Source organism: Camelus bactrianus, chromosome 9, assembly GCF_048773025.1.
Source record: "Camelus bactrianus isolate YW-2024 breed Bactrian camel chromosome 9, ASM4877302v1, whole genome shotgun sequence".
In the NCBI taxonomy this organism is placed as follows: domain Eukaryota; kingdom Metazoa; phylum Chordata; class Mammalia; order Artiodactyla; family Camelidae; genus Camelus; species Camelus bactrianus.
Genome location: NC_133547.1, coordinates 6,358,942 through 6,381,713, shown reverse-complemented (window position 1 = coordinate 6,381,713; position 22,772 = coordinate 6,358,942). Strand labels below are relative to the sequence as shown.

General features: G+C 51.9%; 2 protein-coding genes across 6 annotated transcripts; one reads left to right on the top strand and one right to left on the bottom strand.

Annotated features, from left to right (window-relative positions):
• Positions 1–1,735: 1,735 nt before the first annotated feature.
• On the bottom strand, positions 1,736–6,795 carry PIH1D1 (PIH1 domain containing 1). 5 transcript variants are annotated; one of them, XM_010946971.3, is made up of 10 exons: positions 6,663–6,795; positions 5,774–5,867; positions 5,174–5,240; positions 4,610–4,789; positions 3,447–3,508; positions 3,271–3,352; positions 2,807–2,936; positions 2,494–2,569; positions 1,983–2,126; positions 1,736–1,848 (listed from the first exon to the last, which is right to left on the bottom strand). In XM_010946971.3, exons 2-10 carry the CDS (start codon positions 5,861–5,863, stop codon positions 1,807–1,809), a joined length of 873 nt encoding a protein of 290 aa, XP_010945273.1. In that variant the 5' UTR covers positions 5,864–5,867; positions 6,663–6,795; the 3' UTR covers positions 1,736–1,806. The 5 variants fall into 5 exon arrangements, with proteins under 5 accessions (XP_010945273.1, XP_045366652.1, XP_045366654.1 ...); XM_045510696.2 differs by lacking the exon at positions 6,663–6,795 and adding an exon at positions 6,326–6,627 and having other exon boundaries at positions 5,774–5,880; XM_045510698.2 differs by lacking the exon at positions 6,663–6,795 and adding an exon at positions 6,326–6,450.
• ALDH16A1 (aldehyde dehydrogenase 16 family member A1) lies at positions 6,775–19,056 on the top strand. Its single transcript, XM_010946969.3, has 17 exons — positions 6,775–6,906; positions 10,393–10,495; positions 10,925–11,051; positions 11,609–11,787; positions 11,874–11,951; positions 12,122–12,303; positions 12,389–12,541; positions 12,989–13,174; positions 13,326–13,421; positions 13,630–13,766; positions 13,937–14,042; positions 14,129–14,259; positions 14,624–14,791; positions 15,085–15,286; positions 17,262–17,447; positions 17,791–17,913; positions 18,465–19,056. The coding sequence occupies exons 1-17, from the start codon at positions 6,817–6,819 to the stop codon at positions 18,624–18,626; spliced, it is 2,409 nt and encodes an 802-aa protein (XP_010945271.2). The 5' UTR covers positions 6,775–6,816; the 3' UTR covers positions 18,627–19,056.
• Positions 19,057–22,772: the final 3,716 nt, after the last annotated feature.

The following is a 22,772-nucleotide window of genomic DNA, read 5'->3' as shown; positions in this document are numbered from 1 at the left end:
GTCCCCGCCCTCTGAGTTCTTACCCCGCCCCTGAATTCCAGCCCTGCCCTCTAGGGTTGAACCTCGACTCTCTCCGTCCCCAGGAGGCTGGCAGGTCTCGCCCTGCTCCTTTCTCCGCCAGCCCCTCTCCCCGACGCTGAGTTCCTCCAGAACCAGGCCCCAGGAGGGTGCTCCTTTCCTCATTGCCTCCCTGCGTCGGGCCAAAAATGTACTGGGGATGAAATTTTCATGATGTGGCACAGGTCCACGAGGGAGTGGGAGGGAGCAACCGGCGCGGCGGGTGGGCGCCACGGAAGAGGGGAACAGCCAGCCACTGCCCGCTGCAGCTTTTCGCCTCTAGCTTCGTTTTGCTGGATCTCTGGGTGTCACAATTTTGTCTCTGCTTGAGAAAACCTCGGATTCCCAGGGAGGAGAGGCTGGGGGCTGGGACTCCTGGGTCTGAGGGAGGAGGGAGCCGGGGGCCGGGACTCCAAGGTCTGAGGGAGGAGTAGTCCGCGGAGCCGTCCACAGGCGCCACCCTGTGGCGGCAGAATTCCGGGTCTGGGTGCGGAGGCGGCGGTCCCGGCTCTGCGCCAGGTGTGAAGGTGGAGCAGATGGTGAAGAGGAGGGAGTGGGAAGGGGCCCCTGCCGCTGCCAAATCTCGGGCCTTCGCTGGAACCATCACCATGGAAACCGAAGAAGAGAGAAAAGACCCAGCCCCACTCTTTCCGGACCCAGGAATGAGTGCTTAAGCCTCCCACGGAGGGTTTCCATTCAAACTACAAGTCCCAGAGGCCGCTGGACTTCAGCGTTTGCTTCGGAAGGGCCGCGTACTCTGAGGGCAGCTGGGAGTTGTAGTTCTCTGAGGCAACGGGCTGAAGCTGCGTTGCGCCCTCTGGTGGACACGGCGCCCAAGTTCGCTTCCGCAGAGGCCCTACAGACCTTACCCAGTGTCATCATCCCCAAACCTTTTCATCTCGCCCTCTTCTCCCCCTTTCCCCACCCAATTCACTCCATCCCGGCCACACTACCTCCTCGCTGTTCTTCCAACGTCTACTACTGAGGCTCCTGCCTTTACCTCTCTTCCTAGGACTCACTATGAAAGAAGACGATGTTGGCAACCATTCATTAATTCAACGAATTATTTGAATTCCTACTAGGTGTCAGGCATTGTCGCACCATAGTGGACATAGCTCTAAAAAGAGTAACACTAGGTGTTGGGGACTACAAGAGGAGGATTCTAACTCAGCCAGGAACGGTCAGAGGAAGATTGAAGTTTGAAAAGCTTTCTAGGGAAAGCTCACTAAAAGGGATGACTGAGTGTGGGAGTCGGGAAACGTCCCCTGTGAGGGCAAACAGCTAGTTGTCCTGGAGTAGACCCGGGTAGATGTAGTGGAGAAGAAGATGCTAAGTAGAGGGAACAGCCAAAACTAAGAAGAGGTGCCAAAAAATGGGTGTGGTCAGGACACTGTTCAGTTTGACTAGACTCAGTGGGAAGAAGACAAAATGGGGCACGAGGGGGACCAGATCCTATGGAGTCTTTTCCTAGGGGCCGTAAACAGGAGAGGGGCAAGGTCAGCTCTGGGGCCTCGTGGGAGACTAATAAGGGGAGAGACTGGAGGCCAGGAGGCCAGGGAGACGATCCCAGGGAGAGGATGAGGGCTGAGATAGAGCAGTGACCCCTAAGGGACTCCAGGACTCCAGTCCAATGTCCCTTTTCCCTCCCACTCCCCATGTACTCCTAGCCAGACACAGAACAAATGCAAAATCTTTATTTTTATTTTAGAGAAGCCAACAGCCTCTCCTCTCCACATAGAAGCCACCTGGTCAAGAAGGCGCCAACAGAAGGGGCATCGCCACCATCAGTTGCTGAGGAGAGAGAAAGGAGAAAGAGGATTCAGATCCCAGGAGTCCAGCCCCAGCCCCTCTTCCCTCAGTCCCAGGAGCCCAGGCCCCTCTAGTGTCCCTGCTTCCCTGCACCCCCCCGCCGGCCTCTCAGGTACCTTTCTCTTCCTATGGAAGGCTGCCCTGCTCTCATCACAGTTGATCCGCAGGGGGATGTAGGCATCCAGATAGTACAGCTGCTGGGGGCCCCCCATCACCAGGCGATTCTCCCCCATCTCTAGCGACAGCCCCAGAGCTCCATCCTAGGGATGCAGTGAAATTCGAATCAGCCCACCTTTCCCTCCCCAGCAACAGGATGTTAAGTACACGGACTGGAGAGAGAACCCTCGTGTGTCCAGAAACCATATTTAAAAAGTTTAATCCCTCATGAAAAAGGCAGGACACAGTAATTACAGGTCTCCACAACTGAGCACTTACGATGCCCTGCGCATCCTCAAGACAGCACCGGAAGTGGGCCTGAAGACCCCCTGGGACAGAGGAGGCAGCCGTGCTTAGAGGGCAACGCCAACCAGTTCACACAGGTCTGGCAACAAGCCCACATCACTCCCTCTCCGAGACCCCAACCCTCTCCAACTTCATTCTCCTGCTCTGGTCCAAGGGTGCACTCACCAGTTTGGGAAGGTCGATTTCAGCCAAAAGGAGGTCAGGGGCTTCCAGCCAAAGGTTCAGATGAGGCTTCTCAGGGCTGGGGAGGAACAAGGCTCTGAATTGAGGAGAGCCACCAGGGTTTTGCCAAGGCTGTTCCCTCTTCCTCCCTCCCAGCCCTACGGCCACAGGACACCTTTCCAGGGGGAGTTCTGTTTCTCCTCCCTCTGGGTTCCCAGAGCCCCAGGACACTGCCCTCCACGGGAAGGAAGGATTGAAGGTGAGATTCCAAAGAATTTTGGGGAGACAGGAGAGAGGGAACCCATCGAAGGCCCACCCTTCCTCATGTCTCAGGGACTCTGGCGTGTACAGGTTTCCCAGCTCCTGGATCCGAGGATGCTGCTGGGAGCGGATATTTTGCTGGGAGATGGAGCCCAGGAAAGGCCTGTTCTTCAGCATGCGCCACTCTGAGGGAAAGAAGGGGGTCTTGCGCTGTGAGAACCTCAGGGGAGAAGCTCTGGCCTCTGCCAAGGATGCCTGGGATCTGACCACACCCTCAAGCTTGACTTGAGGGAGCCCGCCTGCCTTAGCCCCGCCCTCCTAGGCTTTCCAGACCCCGCCGCTTATCTGGAATCCCCAGCCTCATCCCTCTCTGTCTACTCTAAGCTCACATAGCCCTCTCCCAGAAGTCCATGGTCCATGGGCTAATAAAACTCCCTGCCCACACTGGCCCCACTTCTCCCAAAGGCTGCCCTAAGCTGCTCTGGGCTCCTCCCCCGTGGCCCAGGCCCCGCCCCTCACCTGGATTCAGCTGCAGGCTGTACTTGTCCTCAAGGCCCTCTCTGGCGATGGTGATCACGAGCTCTCGCAAGAAATCGCTGTTCTAGGAGAGAGAGAGAGAGAGAAAAGATGCAGGAGGGCTACCGAGTGGAGGGAGAGGCCCCGTCCCAGGCCTCACCCGCAGCTCCGCCCCCAACCTGCATCCTCCGGTAGAAGTCGCTGTTGACAGCTACGTCGTAGGCAGTACAACCCTGGCCTTCTGCGGGGAAAGAAAGGGGGTGAGACCCCCAGCCCTCCGTGGGACCCCCACCGCCCAGGCACAGACAAGGAAACCACAATCAAGGCCAGCAGCCAGAGACCCAGAAAGACCCAGAGACAATTACGAAGTCAAGACACGAACTTGCCAGTATGGACTCACACCAGCTTCCTCTCCACCTCCAGTCTCTTCCCCGCTGAGTCCCAGAGCTGACCCTGCCTCTCCTCGGTTCACAGTCCTCCCAAGGCTCCCTAACGCCCACAGGCGGAGGGCTGAGGCCTTCAGCCTGGTGCTGGACCCCATGTGGTCTCCCACCTGTAGAGAAGCTCACTTCTCCAGCGACCTCATCCCTTTAAATTTCTTCCAATCACTCTCGATTACTGACCAATCCAATTTAATCATTCTCTCCCATCTCTGGATCCCTTTGTCCTCTTTGCTTAGAACCCTCTTCTCTGTCTTGGCCTGACAAACTCCTCTGGTTCCTTCAAATCTTTTATCTGATGTTCTTCCGCCAGGAAGCCTTCCCTGATCCCTCAGTGGGACCCCTCCCGCAGCACAGAATCACACCATATTGAAATCGAAGGAGGGGCTCCTTCACCGTCACTCAAGACTGAGAGTTTCTCAAGGGCAGGTTCTGGGTTTGATAAGTCCCTTCTCCCCAGGGCACTGGCCCAGACTTCATTCCAGGAGGCTTCAGGGGACATATGAGCACAGAAAAAACAAGGATAAAGAGACAAACTCAACAGAGAAAGAGGTGAGACAAGGCAGAGAGATAGAGACAAGGGAAAAGGGTGGAGGGGCAAACAGATGAGAGTGAGAGCTGGCCGGGACTAGGACCAGAAGATCAGTTAAGTAGCACACCTGCCCAGCCCTCCCTCCCCCTGGGGTGGGGCAGGGAGAGGTGCCAGCCTGGCTAGGTGGGCAAATCAGGACTATCCAGTGTGGGTGCTGGATGCCCAGGAGGCTAGGAATACACGATGAGGGAAAGGATCAGACCAGGGGGCTGGGTTTCTAGATCCTGAGGGAGGAGGGTCCCGGGCCCTGGATTCTTGGATCCCAGGGAAGAAAGGAGGCCAGATTCCTGGGTCCTCTGAAGGCACTGACTTGCATCCAATTCAGCATGCGGCTCTCCCAGACTCATGGGGATGCGAAACCCAGCTTGGTCCTCCTCCAGCATTTGAAGCAGCTCATCCTCAGTCAAGTCAGCCGGAGGAGGGATGGAGGGAGAGTGACAGATGTTGATGAAAACCTTCCCTTCAAGTGAGTGGGTCTTTATGCAGAAACCTGGTGGGAATGGGTTTCTCCTTGACCATCTGCATGGGTCTCTGTGTCCATCCATCCTTCCTCAGTCTCCATCCTTCCTTTGATCTGTCCCCTACTTTAAGCATCAGTTCTCCACTTTCTGGGTCTGTTCCCCACCCCACCCCTGAGATTTCTGACTCTATCTTTGAGTCTCTGTCCCCCTAGTCAATGCTGTCCTCCCCCTCCTGTCTGGATCTTGTCCCCTTCCCTGCTCTCTCTCAGTCTCCATTCACTCCCAGCACCCCAATGCCTCTGTACCCCATTACTGTGTCTCCTTCGTCCCTCCTCTCCCTATGTCCCCTGCCCCCAGTCTGTGTCCACCTCTCTGGGCTTCTATCCCTCTCTTTGGGTTTCTGCCTTTCTCACCAGGCTGAGGTTGTATCTGTGTAGATTCTGGTCTGCTTGTCTGGGCTTGCTGGAGCTCCTTGGAGGCCTGTGTTAAGAAAAACAACTTCCAGGCTTGGCGTTTGTACTATCAGAACCCCTTCATTTGTTGAGTGAACAATTTTTATGTATATGAGCTATGGAGGGCACAGCTCCTACTATGTCCTTTTCTTCCTTTGAGGAACCCAAAGAATAAGACCGGGGCCGGGCGGAGGGTATAGCTCAAGTGGCAGAGTGCGTGCTTAGCATGAACAATGACATGGGTTCATTCCCCAGTATCGCCTCTAAAAATAATGAAATAAACCTAATTACCTCCCTCCCCTCAAAAACCCTCCAAAACAAACAACAAGCTCGATCTCACCCCGATTTCTTCCAGTGCCTAGCAAACTTGAAGTTAAACAACTACAATTCCCGTAGGCCCTGTTGCCTACCTAATGCATTCTGGGAGCCGTAGTCCCATTTCTGAGGGAGAGAGCGAGCGCTCTCTCCCTCTCTTTCTCCCTCTCTCTGCCTTTCTCTTCCTCCCCCCGCCCCCACAACCTCCGGAATCCCCAGGGACCCAGGAGTCCGTTCAGTCTGCACCTGCAGCAGCAGCTCCTCCAAACGCGCCGTCTCAGCGCCCATTGTCTCCTCCTCGTTTATCTCCGTCACCAGCAGCTTTGAGTCGGCCATGGCCCTGGGGAAGAAACCTAGGCGTCCTCAGTAACCCCGATGCTGGGGAACCATCGGCGGAATCCGAACTCTTAAGTCGGCTCCCTGGCCCTCAACCGGCTCCCGACACCCACTATTCTGTAAGAAAATCTAAGAATCTGTCCTGAGACTACAATTTCACTCAGACCAGATACTGTCGTCAAACCTCTTGGGAGCCAGTATCTCTAAACGCTCTCTTAAGTCCGCTGTGCCAAACGTGTAAATGACAGCCACTCTTCCGGTCTCTGCGTAACCAGGAACTTGAGTAGGCCACACTTCCTACTAACCCAACGCTCGTTCCTCAAACCTGCCAACAGCATTCCGTTACCAATCACAGACCAATCTAGTCTGTCTGAAGCCACGCCTCTCAACTCAACCAATCAAAACTAAATCCTGAGAGTCTCTAAATGCCATACTTCCTGTGTCGATTAAAGCCATACTTACGCTCCTTCCAGACAGCCTCATCTGGCCAGGTTACTGGGCAGTTAAGGCTGGCACACTTTAAAAACCTTAATTTCAGTGTCCATCCTAAACGACTCCCTTCTAATCTCTGAACAATCGCTTCGTCCCCGAGGTAGATTCGATTCTCTAGTAACTGCATTGTGGACGAAAAGCTGCACTTTCGGCCTCCAATATGAATAGGGTGGCGGGAAGAGACCAAAAGGCCACTCTTCTAGATCTGGAGCCATCCTACTTGCAAGGCACCCACATTTCAGCTCCCTACTCCTCCCCCACTCCCCCGCTTTGAGGACTGCGCATGCTCCAAACTACCCCCACGGACCTATAGGCGGGGTCACTGGGACCTAAGGCGGGGTTACGCTCTAATCTCCCGTAGCCCCGCCTTTTGGGCTGGAGGGGGCGGTGCCGCCCTTTGGACCTCAAGGTTTCCTTGGGCAGAGCGCCCCGCAGCTCGTGGAAAGCTCCCCGGGAGCGTAATGGCTGCGACGCGAGCGGAGCCCCGCGCCCGCGAGATCTTCACCACGCTGGAGTACGGACCCGTGCCGGAGAGCCACGCATGCGCACTGGTGAGGGCCTGCCTGGCCGGCGCTGCCCATCCCCCTCCCTAGCTCTCCGGGCCGCGTTTTGCGCGCGGACTCCCGTGATCCACCGCGACAGCTCAGCAACTCCGCCCCTCTCAGCTCCCGTGATTCCCGCCACTCCTTAGGACCCACCCCTGGAGGACGTCCTCTTGAGCCCTTATGGTTGCTCAGCCCTTTAGTCTGTTCTCGTGAGTCCTGGTAGCTGTCGTGTTCCACGGTCCAAAACTCCCGGTGGTGCTTCTCCAATTCTTCAGAAACCCCCGAGTGGGTCCTTTGATTCTTCAGGACCTCCCGTGAACCCCCAGAATTCCTGTGGAGCCCCCGTGATCTTCCAGGAACCCGCGCAGACTTCCCGTGATTCCTCAGACCATCCTTTGGCTCCCGGGGTCCCCCGGAATTCCTGGGGGGGCTTCCTTCATCATACGGAGACCTCAATGGAGCCTCCGTGATTCCTCAGGGTCACCCCAATATTTGTGGGGTACCTATAGTCTCAAGACCTCTCAACCGCAGAATACATCAGAACTTTATGTAACTGCCTTCAGCTACTCAGAATAACCTCGTGGGGCTCCCGTGATCCCTCGGTCCCCTAGAACGCTCTTGGGATTCCTGTATATAAGTAGAATTTTGTATAATTATTCAGCCCCCTCAGAATTCCCCCATGGGGCCGTCGTGATATCATCGGGTCTTCTAACACCCAGATGTGAAAAGTTTGGGCTTCCCTGGAGGGAGAAAGGAGGAGGTTAGAAAAGTGGTCCAGGTGGAAGAAGAGACCAGAGCCTAGTGTGGGCTGTGTTGGGGAGGAGGGGAGGAGGCAGAGATGCAGGAGGATCAGGGCTTGGGGCATTATGAGGGCAAGGACAGTGCCTCTGGTCTGGCTCTGTCCCTTTCCTTACACACCCTCCCCACCATGGTGAACTCAGAAGTATAGTCACAGAAAGGATGGGAAAGCCCATGGGCTTGGTTATCACGTGGTAAGAATGAGAGGGACCAGGGGACAGCCTTGGGCCATGTGCAGGAGTCAAATACTACTTTTGTCGGCTCCTCAAGTCTGGAGACCAGGACCTACCTGTCCCCAGTGTAGAAAGATAATTGAATGCTGGGGATTATGAGATTATCTAGAAATGTAGTGAAGACTCAGATAAGAAGATCTGGGATGGAGTACAGAGAATTCCCACACTTGGAGGCTGATTAGAGATGGACTATCCTGAAATAGCAATAATGTGATAATAGCTGAGATTTATTGGGCGATTTCTATGTACCAGTCTCTGTGCTCAGCATGATCTCATTTAATCCCCAAAACAGCTGTCTTACGGGATTATTGTCATTACTTTAGCCATAGCACCCAGAGGTTAAAGAGGTAAGTAATTTGCCCATGGTCAACACAGCTTAAAAAATGTAAAACTGACATTTGAACCTGAGCCCTAGGATTCTAGAGCCCACAGACCCCCCCTCCACCTCTCTCGAAGCTCAACCTTGCAATCTGTGGGTCAGACTCAACCAACAAACAAATTTTCTTTGGCCTGAACTTTATTTTTTTTAATGTGCATTAGCAGACAATTAAGTCTATGTAAACATCCTGGATTCTAGCATCTGTTGAAAATAAAATCCCAATATTTGGCAACCTCTGGCTCACATTCCCTGACAAAAATCATCTGGATCCAATAGCTGTCTTTTTAGACAAGTCGTGAGTTCCCAGTCTCCCAGTTCCAAGCCCTCTTCTCACACTAACGTGGCCTGCCAGGACCCTGTGGAACATTCTTTTGGGGTTTTGTTTTTCTTTTGGGGGACAATTTTGCAAGTCCACAGAGTACTTAAATGATGAACTTCCACTTACCTATCACTCAGTTTCAACAGTCATCAACATTGAGTCCAATGTTGTATCTTCTTTTTTTTTCTGGAGTGTTTATTTTCCCATAAATATTTGAATCTTCATTGCTAACAGATAAGGATTCATTTTGGAACATAACTGCCATGCCATTTTCATATTAACAATGTTAATCCTCATTCTTTAATACCATCTAATGCCCAGCTCATATCCATATATCCCCCAGTATTTAAAAAACGTGTCCTCCTGTAGGGGTTGGGGAGGGTCTTTTAATTTGGAACTTCTTGCTGAATTTTTACTTTACTTAAAATTGTCTTTAAAGAAAGAATGAGAAGGTGCCATTGGTAGGATAGAGAGAAATCAGGAGACTGGCATCAGGGATGCTAAGAGAAAACAGTTTACAGAAGGAAAAAGTGGGATGTGTGTCTTAGATTTAGTAAGGATTTAGGGAAGACAGGACCAGGGAGAGAGAGAAACAGGAAGCAGATGTAGAGGGTGAAAGGGAATAAAATTAGTAGAAAGTCTTAAGTAAGTGCTGCTCTGAGCATATGATGTGTATTGAGCCATTTAATCCTCACCACAGCCCTGTGAGATATGGAGGGACTGTGGTTATCCCCATCTTCCAGATAGGTCAGCCGAGGCCGTGGTATTATAAGAGCCTATCTAAGGTTGAACAACAAAGAAATACTGAAGCCAGGATTCAAACCCCGCTCCAGGGACTTGGCACTAGGCCCTCATTGCCTTGGGCTCCATTAGACAAATCACAGCCAAATAAACCACACCTGGTAGGGCAGCATCAAGCCTGGGTCTTCAGCAGGGGTCACACCACTCCCCCGAGTGATGACAGCCCAGATGGGAGGGAACACCATCACACAGGTAGGTGCAGGAGGTGCCTGGCTTAAAAGCCCCACCTCCCAAAGAGAACCGGATGCCGCATGATACAATCTCATGGGCATCTCTTCCAGGGTCCTGGCAAGGGATGCACCCATCGCAAGAATGCAGAGCTCTCCAGGAAGCCCCAGAGCTCTGGCTTTCCACTGGATATGTATGGTATATTCCTAGTTTTCCCAGTCCAGTGGACCAGTTGGGGGTCAGTGTTGTCTAGAAACATGGCTGAATTGTATCAAGTTTCCAGGGAAATAGAAAGTCATTTCTATTCAAGAAGGTCATTCCTCCATGGGGAAGAAAAGGTCTTATTAATCCTTTGTTCACATTCTCCATATGTAAAAGTCAACAGGACATCCCTCAGAGGTTGCGTGGGAATGTAAAATGGTGCACTGTGGTGGGTAACAGTTTGGTGGTTCCCCGTGTAAGTTACTCAGAGAGTTGCTGTATGACCCAGTAGCTCCACTTTGAGATGTACAACCCAAGAAGTAAAGATGGGTATTCAAAGACTTGTGCACAAATGTTTGTACAGCACTATTCACAACAGCAAAAAGGCAAAGACAACCCAAATGCTCATCAACAGATGAATGGATAAACAAAATGTGGTCTGTCCAGACAATGGAATATCGCATAACTCAGGAAAATAATTGGCTGGTGGGTCAAAGGGAGCCGGTGTCCCCCTCCCAGAGGACTCTGGGTAGGGGTTGGACTCCCCCAGCTGCCTCCCAGACTCCTTTCCAAGCTGTCTCTGCCTTCCCCAGGCCTGGCTGGACACCCAGGACCGGCACTTGGGTCACTATGTTAATGGAAAGTGGTTAAAGCCGGAACACAGGAGTTCAGTGTCTTGCCAGGATCCCATCACAGGTATGAGGTGCCCCCTCAGTCATATGGAAGGGAGAGGTGTCTGTGGCCCCAACCATAACCACCACCCACACCTCTGTTTGCTCAGGGCCTGGGGGGCAGGGAGCAACTGGTGGGGGAAGGAGGCTGAGATTTCTGGCTCCTCTTAATAACAGTCATCCTCTTTACGGCTCCGAGTCCCTGTGGACACTTTTTGAAGTCACTATCTACTAAAATCCCTCCCTTGCCTGTGGGAGGCAGTCAGAGCAAAGACCTATAGATTTATCCCCATTTGTCAGATGAGGAAACTGGGACCCAGAGTTGAGGTAAAGACCTGCTTTACTGCTTTGGGCTGCTCCTGGGCCCCAGAAATCTCAGCCCCCTCCAGTTCTGACGTGGGCTTCCCCCACCTCCAATTTGGGTGCCACCCCGCCCCTGCATTCATTTCCCTAGGAGAGAACTTGGCCAGTTGCCTCCAGGCACAGACCGAGGATGTGGTCGCAGCTGTGGAGGCTGCCAGGACCTCATTGGAGAACTGGAGCTTGCTCCCTGGAGCCATTCGGGCCCAACATCTGACCAGGTGATGCATTTGAATTGTGGACCCCAGGAGGTGGAGAAGGATTTGAGAAAAAAGACTCTTATTTCCCAATAGCCCACTGAATTCATTGGCAGCTAAGGCTCATATTCCCAGCGTGTCTTGGAGCCTTTAGCAGCTAAAACATCCATTTCCCACTGTTTGCTGGGACTAGTAATGACGAAGTCTGTTTCCAAGAATATCCCTGGGGCTCATCAGGCTCCATTTCTTAGCAGCTCACTGGGGCTGGTGGAGTCCCCTGAACTGTTTTCCAGCACATTCTTGAGACTCTCCCAGAGTACAATTGAGATTAGAGGCTAAACTTTAATTTTCTATCACCTTTGAAGGTTACAGGTGGCTAAGATCTTGACACAGCACCCTCAAGTTTTGAGTGTTTCCCAGATTACATTTCCCATAAATCCTTGGTGCCCTCCACCCCTGGTAAATAGTGGAGATGCCCCCATGTGCTAAAGGGGATTGTAGTTCAGGTATACGGGGTGTGTTCCAGGACTCTCAGGCCAAGGGGCAGTGGGAAATGACCATCCCTGATGCTTGCCCCATAGGCTGGCAAAGATGATCCAGAAGCACCAACGGCTGCTATGGACCCTGGAGTCCCTGGTTACTGGACGGGCTGTTCGAGAAGTTCGAGACAGAGATGTCCCGCTGGCCCAGCAGCTGCTCCAATACCATGCAGTCCAGGCATATGCCCAAGAGGAGGCGCTGGCAGGCTGGGAGCCCATAGGTGAGAAGCAGGAGTCCCAGCCCCCAGCCCCCTCCTTCCTCAGCATCCAGCGGTACCTGCCCCTGGCTCATTTCATGTTCTTGCAGGAGTGATTGGTCTCATCTTGCCACCCACATTCTCCTTCCTTGAGATGATGTGGAGGATTTGCCCTGCCCTGGCTGTCGGTAAACGATCGGCTGAGGGCTGGGACTGCTGGGTCTGAGGGAGGAATGGGCTGGGGGCCTGACCCCTGGGTCTGAGGGAGGAATGGGCTGGGGGCCTGACCCCTGGGTCTGAGGGAGGAGGGGCCTAGGGTTCTAGACTCCAGGATCATTGAGCTGCCTGCCTTCCCCAGGCTGCACTGTGGTGGTCCTCGTGCCCCCAGCCTCCCCGACATCCCTCCTCCTGGCCCAGTTGGCAGGGGAGCTAGGCTCCTTCCCAGGAATCCTCAATGTGATCAGTGGCCCTGCCCCCCTGTGGCCTGTCCTAGCCTCCCAGCCTGGAGTTCAGAAGGTGGCCTTCTGTGGAGCCGTGGAGGTATCTTCAGGGGTGGAAAGGGGCAGGGACACAGCTGGAGGGCCAGAGGCTCCTCCCCGAACTGAACCCTGCATGGATCCCATAGGAAGGACGTGCCCTACAGCGGACCCTGGCGGGCAAGGGTCCTGAGCTGGGCCTGGCGCTGGGGGCTGAGTCGCTGCTGCTGCTGACGGAGGCGGCGGACGTGGACTCAGCCGTGGAGGGCGTCGTGGATGCAGCCTGGTCTGACCGCAGCCGGGTGAGAGCCTTGCACCCGTCTCCCCTCACTTCCTGGGGGCCGTGCATGTCTGTCTCCAGACCTGGGGGCCCCCGTCTTTGTTCATTTAAATTTTCAGTTTTTTGTGTTTCCAGACTCTTATCTTCACACCACTGCGTATGCAGGACTCCTCATCCCCTCAAGTTTCGGAATCTCCACGTTCCCCGCTCTCCTGGCCTTGCCTAGTCAGGCGCTCTGTGTCTCTTGTTCATTAGGAATCCCTTCACTTTTCTGAGCATCCACATCCTAGTTTCCCCACCTCTCTCTCCACTCTCCGCCACCACCTTTCTGTAAATCCACATCCTGCCTGGGGTTTGGGGCCTCAGAGCATCTCCAGTGTCCTCGGCCACTTCTCCTTGACCCTCCTCTGATCTGTATCTGTATGTCTCCCACTATTTGCCCTCCCTGACTCCCACCTTTTCCTCACAGGGGGGCCTCAGGCTCCTTATCCAAGAGTCTGTGTGGGATGAGACGATGAGGCGGCTCCAAGAGAGGATGGGACGGCTTCGGGGTGGCCGAGGGCTAGACGGGGCCGTGGACATGGGGGCCCGGGGGGCTGCCGCACATGACCTGGCACAGCGCTATGTGCGTGAGGCCCAGAGCCAGGGTGCACAGGTGAGCCTGGGGCACAGACTCTGAGGTGCCGGGGAGGAGGGACCTCAAGATCTGACTCCTGGGTCTGAAGGGCTAGGGGGCCAGGACTCGTGGGTCCTTGAAGTGGAGAGGACTGGTGTGGACTTGGAGGTCTATTTCTCTTTCTCCCCAGGTCTTCCAGGCTGGCAGTGTGCCTTCAGACAGCCCATTCTTTCCCCCAACCTTGGTCTCTGACCTGCTTCCAGCCTCCCCTTGTACCCAGGCAGAGGTGAGCCCCTCAGAGTCCTAGAGACCCTATTCCATCCTCCCATCCTCAGCCAGACGTGGGCAGCAGCACCAAACCTACAGAGGCCCCTGGGGGAACCATTTGGACTGGGTCTGGGGGTTGCCGACTGCTGTAGGCTGAACCTACACTGGGTGGGGTGTCGGAGGAGGAGCTGGCCAGGCCACCTGAGCTCCCTTGTCACCCCCTCCAGGTGCCGTGGCCTCTGGTTGTGGCCTCCCCATTCCGCACAGCCAAGGAGGCACTGGCATTGGCCAACGGGACACCCCGAGGAGGCAGTGCCAGTGTATGGAGCGAGAGACTGGGGCAGGCACTGGCGCTGGCGTACGGGTCAGTTGACACCCACTGGCACACGGGGCAGCCTGCCAGGACAGTCCCATCTTCTTTCTTGATGTCTCCCCATCTCTCTGGGTCTCTCCTTACACCCCACCCCAGCCTCTCTGAATCACCTCTCCCTTCCTCCAGTTTCTGTTTTTCTCTCTGATGTCCTCTCCCCACAGGCTCCGAGTGGGCACAGTCTGGATCAATGCCCACGGCCTCAGAGACGCAGCAGTGCCCACAGGTGGCTGCAAGGAGAGTGGGTCTTCTTGGCACGGGGGCCCAGATGTGAGTGCACCTTCTCCCCACCCATCACCACACCGTCAGCCACGGTGTGGACGTCTCATGTCCTCTTGCCCCCGTCCCTCCCACAGGGTCTGTATGAGTACCTGCAGCCCTCAGGGACCCCTGCCCGGCTGCCCTACCTTTCTGAGAGTCTGAACTACGACACCTTTGGCCTCGTGGTCCCTTCAACCCTACCAGCTGGGCCTGAAACAGGGCCTAGGTGAGCTGCTCTGGGGACTACGACTCCCAGAATCCCTGGTGTGTGGAGGGGAAGAGGGCAAGTGGTGGCAGGCTCCGCCCCCCACCCCGTGGACTGGAGGGAGGCTTTTCAGAGCCAACCAGGGGTCCCTGAGTCCCGCTGAGAATTGCACTATGGGTCTTATGGCCTCACCCCAACCCGCCAGGCCTGATGAGAGCCTCAGCTCTGCTAAATGAAAGTACATCCTCCCCCAGAGAGTCACGGGGCCAGGCGTTTGGGTCCCGCGGAGGCCCATGGGAATTGGAGGGGTCCATCCAATGAGGTGTGGCCTGGGGTCTGAGCAGTCCCTGCCCAGGACCCACCCTCACACCTCACCCTACTCCAGCCCGGCACCCCCCTATGGGCTTTTTGTCGGGGGCCGCTTCCAGGCGCCTGGGGCCCGGAGCTCCAGGCCCATCTGGGATTCGCAGGGCAATCTTCACGGCTACGTGGCTGAGGGCGGAGCCAAGGATATCCGAGGTGCCGTCGAGGCTGCTCACCAGGCTTCCCCTAGGTAAGTGTGTGGGTCGTATGAGCTAGCCCAGGGATCATGGGGTATCAGAGAGGGGAATCTGAAACCCCAGGGCTGGGCCAATGGAATGCGGGGTCTGGACCCTGAGAGCTGGTGGGCTGTGGAGTCTGAGCTCCCAGGGCTGATAGGATGTGGGTAGGGCCCCTCACTCTCCTCCCGGGGCAGATGGGTCATGGGGTCTGGACACGCAGGGTAGGGGCTGTGGGCAGAGGTGAGATACCTGGGAAGAATCAGGGTGAAGAAGCCAACCACAACTGTGCACTGTCTGCCCGCAGCTGGGTAGGCCAGTCGCCAGGGGCCCGAGCAGCCCTGCTGTGCGCCCTGGCAGCCGCGCTGGAACGCCGAGGGTCTACCCTGGCAGCGAGGCTGGAGAGGCATGGAGTGGAGCTCAAGGTCGCCAAGGCAGAGGTGGAGCTGAGCGCGAGGCGGCTTCGGGTGTGGGGGGCCCGCGTCCAGGCCCAGGGCCGTACCCTGCAGGTGAGAAGGGTCTGTGGGCTGGCAGACAGAGCGGGCAGTCTGGAGGGGGTCAGAGCAAGGGCTATGGAATGACTTGGGGGTGGGGGTCCAGGCCCAAGTGGTCTCACCTCTCGGCACCTCGATTTCCTCCTCTATATAATGAGCATCCAGCCCGCCTCATAGAGTAGTGTTTCAGATTATTGTTAGGGACCCATTCCTGGGCCATAAAATCAACTTAGTGGGTCATAGCCCTGTTGTGGTGGGGGTTTTTTGTTTGTTTTTTTAATGATAGAGAATAGGACAGAAAATATAGAGTGCATTGCACAGGGTATTGCTTGGTGTGATTTTTGTTTCACTTACATTTATAACACGCAACTACACATCCTTCCGAGGTTGGTATGAAATATGGTAGGTCCAGTGAAGAGAGCCTGAGGATTCAGTGACTCAGGTGACAGCACAGGTGCACTCAGGGAGAGCGATATAGAAAGATAATGGGAAGACAGCTAGTCATTTGTCCTGGGTCTCCTCCATAAATGATGTGCAATTATATGATGGTATTGACCTTGGGAGTTGAAAACTAAATGGGCTGAGCTCTTAATGCCTGAGGGCTCAAAAAAATGTTTGCCTATGGATGGCCAGTAAGCACTTGAAAAGATGCTCAACGTCATTAGTCATTGGAGAAGTGCAAGTCCAAACCACCTTGAGATATCATTAGGCACCTATTAGAATGGCGGAAATTCAAAAGACTGACCATAGCAAGTGTCACCAAGGATGTAGAGGAACTGGAACTCTGACACTCTGCTGGGGGAAACGTCAGGGGACAACCACTTGGGAAAACATTTTGGCAGTTTCTTAAGTTAAAAACGCTCTTTTTAAAAAAAATTTATTGTATTTTCTTTTATTTATTTATTTTTTGGCAGGAGGAGGTAATTAAGTTTATTTATTTATTTTTAAAGGAGGTACTGGGGATTGAACACAGGACCTCGTGCATGCTAAGCATGCACTCTACCGCTTGAGCTGTACCCTCTCCCCTTAAATATGCTCTTAGTATATGATCCATACTAATTCCTAGGTATTTATCTAAGTAAATTTAACTTCTAGGTTTTTAGCCAAAAAGAAATGAATGCACGTATCCACACAAAGACTTATGCACAAATGTTTATAGCAAAATTATTCATAGCAGCAAAAAAAGCAATCCAAATGTCCCTCAGTAGGTTAATAAATAAGTTGTGGTACATGCCTCCAGTGGGCTCCTCCTCAGCAATCAAGAGTGAACGAGCTACAGCATGGATGAATTTCGCAATGGTTATGCTGCATGGAAGAAGCCAGATAAAAGAGTACAGACTATACGAGTCTAGAAAATGTATCTAGAAAACTGTAGAAAATGCACAGTGGTTTATAGAGAGAAAGCAGATCAGTGGTTGTCTGAGCACAGAGGGATCAAGCAGAGACAGGAAGGAAGGATTATCAAAGAGCACAAGGAAATGGGGGGTGGAGTTCATTATCTTGATCGTGGTGATTGACTTCACAGGCGTATATATGTATATATATGAAAATGGCTGAGACTATACCCTTTTAAGTGTGGGCAGTTTACTGACTGTCAGTTATAGTCAATTAAGCTTCAAAACACACATGCCTACAAACCTATAGGCCAGGTTCTGAGACCGCTACACATATGAACTCATTCTATCCTAACAGCAAATCTCTGAGGTAGACACTATTATTGTTCTTATTTTAAAGTTGGGAAGCTGAGGCCCAGAGAGGTTAAGTAACTCACCCAAGGTCACCCAGTCCATGGTAGAGCGGGGACTTGAACCCAGCATCTGGCTCTGGAGTCTGTGCCCTGAACCATCAGCTGGTTATGTTGTCATTATTGGAGTTGCTATGGAGAAGCGAAGTTGGGGATGAGAGGAGAAAAAGGGCAGGTGATAGAGGAGGTGAGAAGAGGGCAGTCAGGCTTCTCTGCCCCGTCCTTGACCTCCCCCCGTCCCTGCAGGTAGCAGAGCTGAGAGGCCCTGTGCTCCAGCTTCGGGAGCCACTGGGCGTGCTGGCTATTGTGTGCCCGGACAAGTGGCCCCTGCTGGCCTTGGTGTCTCTGCTGGCCCCCGCCCTGGCTCATGGCAACACTGTGGTCTTGGTGCCCAGCGGGGCCTGTCCCATCCCTGCTTTGGAGGTCTGCCAGGTACAGTCCCCTGCCTTCCTGCCTGTCTGCTGCTGCTCCCAACAGCCCTTCGGGCAGCAGATGGATGAAAGGTGCCCAAAGGCCTGCAAGAGCTCAGCTCTCACCCCATCCCCTTGGTAACCATGGTAAACCCCATCCCAGCAGCCAAGCCTTCGCTACTCATAGACCCAATGACCATTCTCTCCAGACTGTGAGCCTTCACCAGTCATGACCCCATCCCCTTCCTTCTGGGACCCCCATGGCCAATCCCATGATGCTCACTCCTTACCCTGCTCCCAGTGCCCTAGGGGTCTCTGACTCTCCTCTTCCCAACTCTGGATAATCCCCACCTTCCATCCCCTAGGACATGGTCACCTTGTTGCCAGCAGGCCTGGTGAATGTGGTGACAGGGGATCGGGACCACCTGACCCGCTGCCTGGCCTTGCACCAGGACATCCAGGCCCTGTGGTATTTTGGATCTGCACAGGTACGTTTTGTTTTGCCATCTTCAGTGTCTTCACCGTCACCAACAAGCTCTTCCTTTTCTGGGAACATAGCTGCACTCCCTTAGAACCCTGTTGCTACTCCTTAGCAACCAGGTTCTGGGTCCTGCCCCTTTAGACCCCAGTTGTTAAGGAAGAGGATCTCCTTAGCAACAAGGGCAAGAGATCCTGCCCAGCCCAAAGACCTAACATTGGACAACCAATTGCTAAGGACCACACCGCAGCAACAGAGTCAGAAGCCCACAGTCCACCCTCTTAAACCGCCTGATGGTAACAGATGGGAACTTGTCAGCAAGAACCTTAGGCCCCATTCCTTTGAATGTGGGCCGTTAACAGGGAGGAAATTCCATAGCCACAAAGGTCAACCTTGTTTCCTTCAGTATCTGGAAGGTTTACTTGCTAGGAGCTGAGCATTCTAGCCACAGAGCCTAGGTCAAGCCTTTAGGCCCCTCCTCAGTGATAGTCCTTGTTGCCAAGGAAACAGCTGCTTAGCAACCAAGCCAGTGGAAATAATGATCCCGTGTCTCCACGCCAGGGATCCCAGTTTGTGGAGTGGGCCTCAGCAGGAAACCTCAAGCCGGTGTGGGTGAACAGAGGCTGCCCGCGGGCCTGGGATCAGGAGGCCGAGGGGGCAGGCCCAGAGCTGGGGCTGCGGGCAGCACGGACCAAAGCCCTGTGGCTGCCCATGGGGGACTGATTGCTCAAGTGCCTTCCACTCCATCTTGGACGGAGGAGAGATCACTCCCAACCGACGCCAGATGTCTGGAACTTTCCTCTTATTGTGGTTCCCATGCCCTCCAATAAACTCTGACCAATCTTGGCTGTACTTCTGAGGGGAGCGGGGTAGGAAATAGCAACTTCTGATCTGCTGAAGCCCATCTTCGGTTCTGAGATTGAGCAGCCCTGTGGGCTGGCTCCCGGACAAGAGTGTTTGTGGAACAGATAAAGGGGATACTGAGAAGCTTTGGAAAGGGCCACAGGGACTCTTGTCTCTTCTGGTCTTTTCTATCTGGCAGCTCCTGCTCCCTGGCTTCCTCTACCTATACATTGCCTCAGAATCCAGGTTATGCAGGTGTAAAATAAAATACAGTAGCTCTCTGGAATAAAATAAAAGCCTTGGTAAGTAACTTGGACCAATGTCCATGGTGTAAACACTCCCGCTATGTCAGTTTCACACTCCAGCTAATTGAACAGGCTGACTGTTCCTGGGTTTTTAACAGTCAGCTCCTCCAAACCACTCCAGCATACCACTGTTTGAAAATTCTTTGATGCATGGAAACCCCTCATGCTAGCTTAGGATAAAAGGGAATTTTCTGGAAGGCTACAGAGGCACAGAAGACAGGGCAAGACACGCAGCTGGGTGCCCCAGGTCCTGGAAACCCAAATGCAGACAGGAGCCATGGCAAGTCTTGTCTCTGTGGGCCACATGATCTCTTGGGTCTCATATCTACCTGTCTGCTTCATTCAAATCCTTCTAGCCATGTGCCTTTAGGAAAGCTTCTTAACGGCTCTGAGCCTCAGTTTCCTTATCTGTAAATTGGGGCTAATAGTTCCAGCCTCATTGGGTAGACTGTGATGTGTACACAAAACATGCTGTTAATCAGAGGTTGATTTTTTTGTCCCAGGGAAAATGAGAATGGCAGCCTCCTTTAGTATTTGACTAAAGCTGGGCAGAGTAGATCACTTCTCTCAGGATCTCTAGACCTTTGGACAGGAAAGACACAGGAATGAAGAGTTAGAGGGAAGTCCCTGGAAGGTTCTAGTTCCTCTCTGTGGTTTAATAACTTCCTCCCAGATTCCATGGGCTCCTTTCCTATTAGTCTTGTTGCTTTAAGCAGCCAAAGCCAACTGCAATAGGTCTGTCTACCCCCAGACCACAGAGAACACTCAGCGCCACATCTGCAGGAGGGGAAATCTCATTGGCCAGCCTGGGAGGTGTCCACTTCTGGTCCAATCATCTCTGGCCAAAGGGAAGGAGCTCCTAGTCAAGGCAGCCATCCAGTTGGTCAATAAAAATCCATTGAGTGTCTGCTGTGAGTGAGCTATTACTAGGTGCTGAGGAGAGAGGTGTATTCTTTCCAGTCAGTGCTGTAACAAGTACCACAAAATTAGTGGCTTAAATAAATCAATGCAGATGTGTTGTCTTACAGTTCTGGAGGTCAGAAGTCTGAAATGAGTCTCACTGAGCTAAAAACCAATGTATTGGCAGGGGCTGGGAATTTGTCTCAAGGGCACTAGGGAGCCATAGAAGGTCTGTGAGCAGAAGAGGGGTAGGCTCAGATCTGGTTGAAAGACACACAGACATAACTGCAGGTGACATGTAGAATTGTGTAACAGTAGAAGCAGCTCAGGGTGGTCTGGGGGCCCAAAGACACCCTTCTGAACTTGAATGTGTGTGTGTCTGTGTGTGAGGTGAGAGCAAGAGAGGTGGCAGGAATCTTCCCAAAGAAGGTGTCATCTTCACTGAATTTTCCCCCAGCTTTATGGAGGTATGATTGGCAAAAATTGTATGCATTTCAGTTCTACAATTTGATTTTCTAAGGTGTGCAACACAGTGATTTCATATGCATATGCAATGTGAAATGATCATAGCAATCAAGTTAATTATCACATCCGTCCCCTCACATATTTACCTTTTTCATTGATGGTGAGAACACTTAAGATCTCCTCTCAACCACTTCCAGGTATACAATAAGGTATTGTTAACTAGAGTCACCATGCTGTACATTAGATTCTCAGAACTTACTCATTTTTTAAAAAATTTTTATTGAAGTGTAGTTGATTTACAATGTTAGTTTCAGGTGTATGGCAAAATGATTCAGTTATATGTAGACATATATATTTTTTCTTTTCAGATTCTTTTCCATTATAAGTTATTACAAGAAACTGAATATAGTTCCCTGTGCTACTACAGTAGGTCCTTGTTACTTATTTTTATATATAGTAACGTGTGTCGATTAATCCCCAGCCCCTAATTTACCCCTCCCCATCCTTTCTCCTTTGGTAACCATAGTTTGTTTTCTATGTCCATGAGTCTGACTTGGTTTATAAATAGAATTTGTATCACTTTTTAAAGATTCCACACATAAGTGATATCATATGATATTTGTCTTTGTCTGACTTACTTCACTCAATATGATCATCTCTAGGTCCATCCATGTTGCTGCAAATAACCTTCATTTTTCTTCTATGGCTGAGGAGTATTCCCTTGTGTATGTATACCACATCTTTATCCAGTCATCTGTCAATGGACACTGAGGTTGCTTCCATGCCTTGGTTATTGTAAACAGGTCTGCTGTGAACATTGAGGGGCATGTGTCTTTTCAAATTAGAGTTTTCTTCGGATATATGCCCAGGAGTGGGATTGCTGGGTCATAGGATAACTCTATTTTTAGTTTTTTAAGGAAACTCCATAATGGCTACACCAATTGACATTCCCACCAACAGTACAGGAGGAGAACTTATTCATCTTATACCTAAAATTTGTATTTTTTGACCAACATCTCTCCAGTTCCCCTGCCCTCCAGCTGCTGGCAATGACCATTTTACTCTCTGGTTCTCTCACATGTGTGAGATGATACAGTTTCTGTCTTTGGCTAATTTCACTTACCATAATGTCCCTTGGGTTTATCTGTGTTGTTGCAAATGGCAGAATTTCATTCTTTTCCTGGCTGACTAATATTCCATTGTGTATATAGACTATGTCTTCTTTATCTAGTTGTCAAGGGACACTTAGGTTGTACCCATATCTTGGCTATTGTGAATACTGACTGCTCCAGTGAACAACTAGTGCAGATAACTCTTTAAGACCCTGATTTCATTTCCTTTGGATAAATACTCAGAAGTGGGATTGCTGGATCACAAAGTAGTTCTATTTGTTATTTTTTAAGGAAACTGCACAACTTTTTCCATAGCAGCTGTTCCAATTTATATTCCCACCAACAGTGCATAAGTGTTCCCTTTTCTCCACACTCTCTCCAACATTTATTTCTGCCTTTCTGATAATAGCCATCCTAACAGATGTGAGGCAATATCTCATTGTCATTCTAATTTGCATTTCCCTGATGGTTAGCAGTTGTGTCCAGTCTTGAAGGATGATGAGGATCTAATTAGGTTAGAAAAGTGTTTTGGGGGAGAGCATCCCTGGTAAAGGAAGCAACATGTGCAAAGGTCCAGAGGTGAGCAACAGCTTTGGGGGAACCAGTGGTTTCAGTGGTGGCCCCCAAAAGATATGTCCACATCCTCACCCACAAAACATATGAAGGTGACCTTATTTGGAAAAAGTCTTAACAGATTTAATTAAGTTAAGGATCTCGAGATAAGATATCCTGGGTTATCCAAGTGACACTATGTCTAAATACAAGTTTCCTCTGTAAACAAAATGAAAAGACAACCTATGGAATGGGAGAAAATATTTCCAAAGGATGCAACTGACAAGGGCTTAATTTCCAGAGTATAAAAACAGCTCATACAACTCAGTAACAAAAACGTAAACCCAATCCAAAAGTGAGCAGAAGACCTAAACAAACATTTCTCCAATGAAGATATAACAAATGGCTGATAGGCATGTGAAATATGCTCAATATCGCTAATTATGAGAGAAATGCAAATCAAAACTACAGTGAGGTATCACCTTACACTAATCAGAATGGCCACTATTAAAAAGTCCACGAGCGATAAATGCTGGAGAGGATGAGGAGAAAAGGGAGCCCTCCTACACTGTTGCTGGGAATGTAGTTTGCTGCAGCCTCTATGGAAAACAGTATGGAGATTCCTTAAATAAAAACTAGAAATAAGCCTACCATACGATCCAGCAATCTCATTTTTGGGCCTGTATCTGGAG

Excerpts from the sequence above, each read along its gene's own strand:
- PIH1D1 (XM_045510696.2), bottom strand. The coding sequence starts at position 6,482 with ATGCAGTTACTAGAGAATCGAATCTACCTCGGGGACGAAGCGATTGTT. Across the intron at positions 5,241-5,773 it reads TGGAGGAGCTGCTGCTGCAG|GCCTCCAAGGAGCTCCAGCA; the intron begins GTGCAGACTGAA and ends TTCTTAACACAG. Across the intron at positions 2,127-2,493 it reads AAATCGACCTTCCCAAACTG|GATGGAGCTCTGGGGCTGTC; the intron begins GTGAGTGCACCC and ends CTGCATCCCTAG.
- ALDH16A1 (XM_010946969.3), top strand. The coding sequence starts at position 6,817 with ATGGCTGCGACGCGAGCGGAGCCCCGCGCCCGCGAGATCTTCACCACG. Across the intron at positions 15,287-17,261 it reads CCCAGGGCCGTACCCTGCAG|GTAGCAGAGCTGAGAGGCCC; the intron begins GTGAGAAGGGTC and ends CCGTCCCTGCAG. Across the intron at positions 17,914-18,464 it reads GGTATTTTGGATCTGCACAG|GGATCCCAGTTTGTGGAGTG; the intron begins GTACGTTTTGTT and ends TCTCCACGCCAG.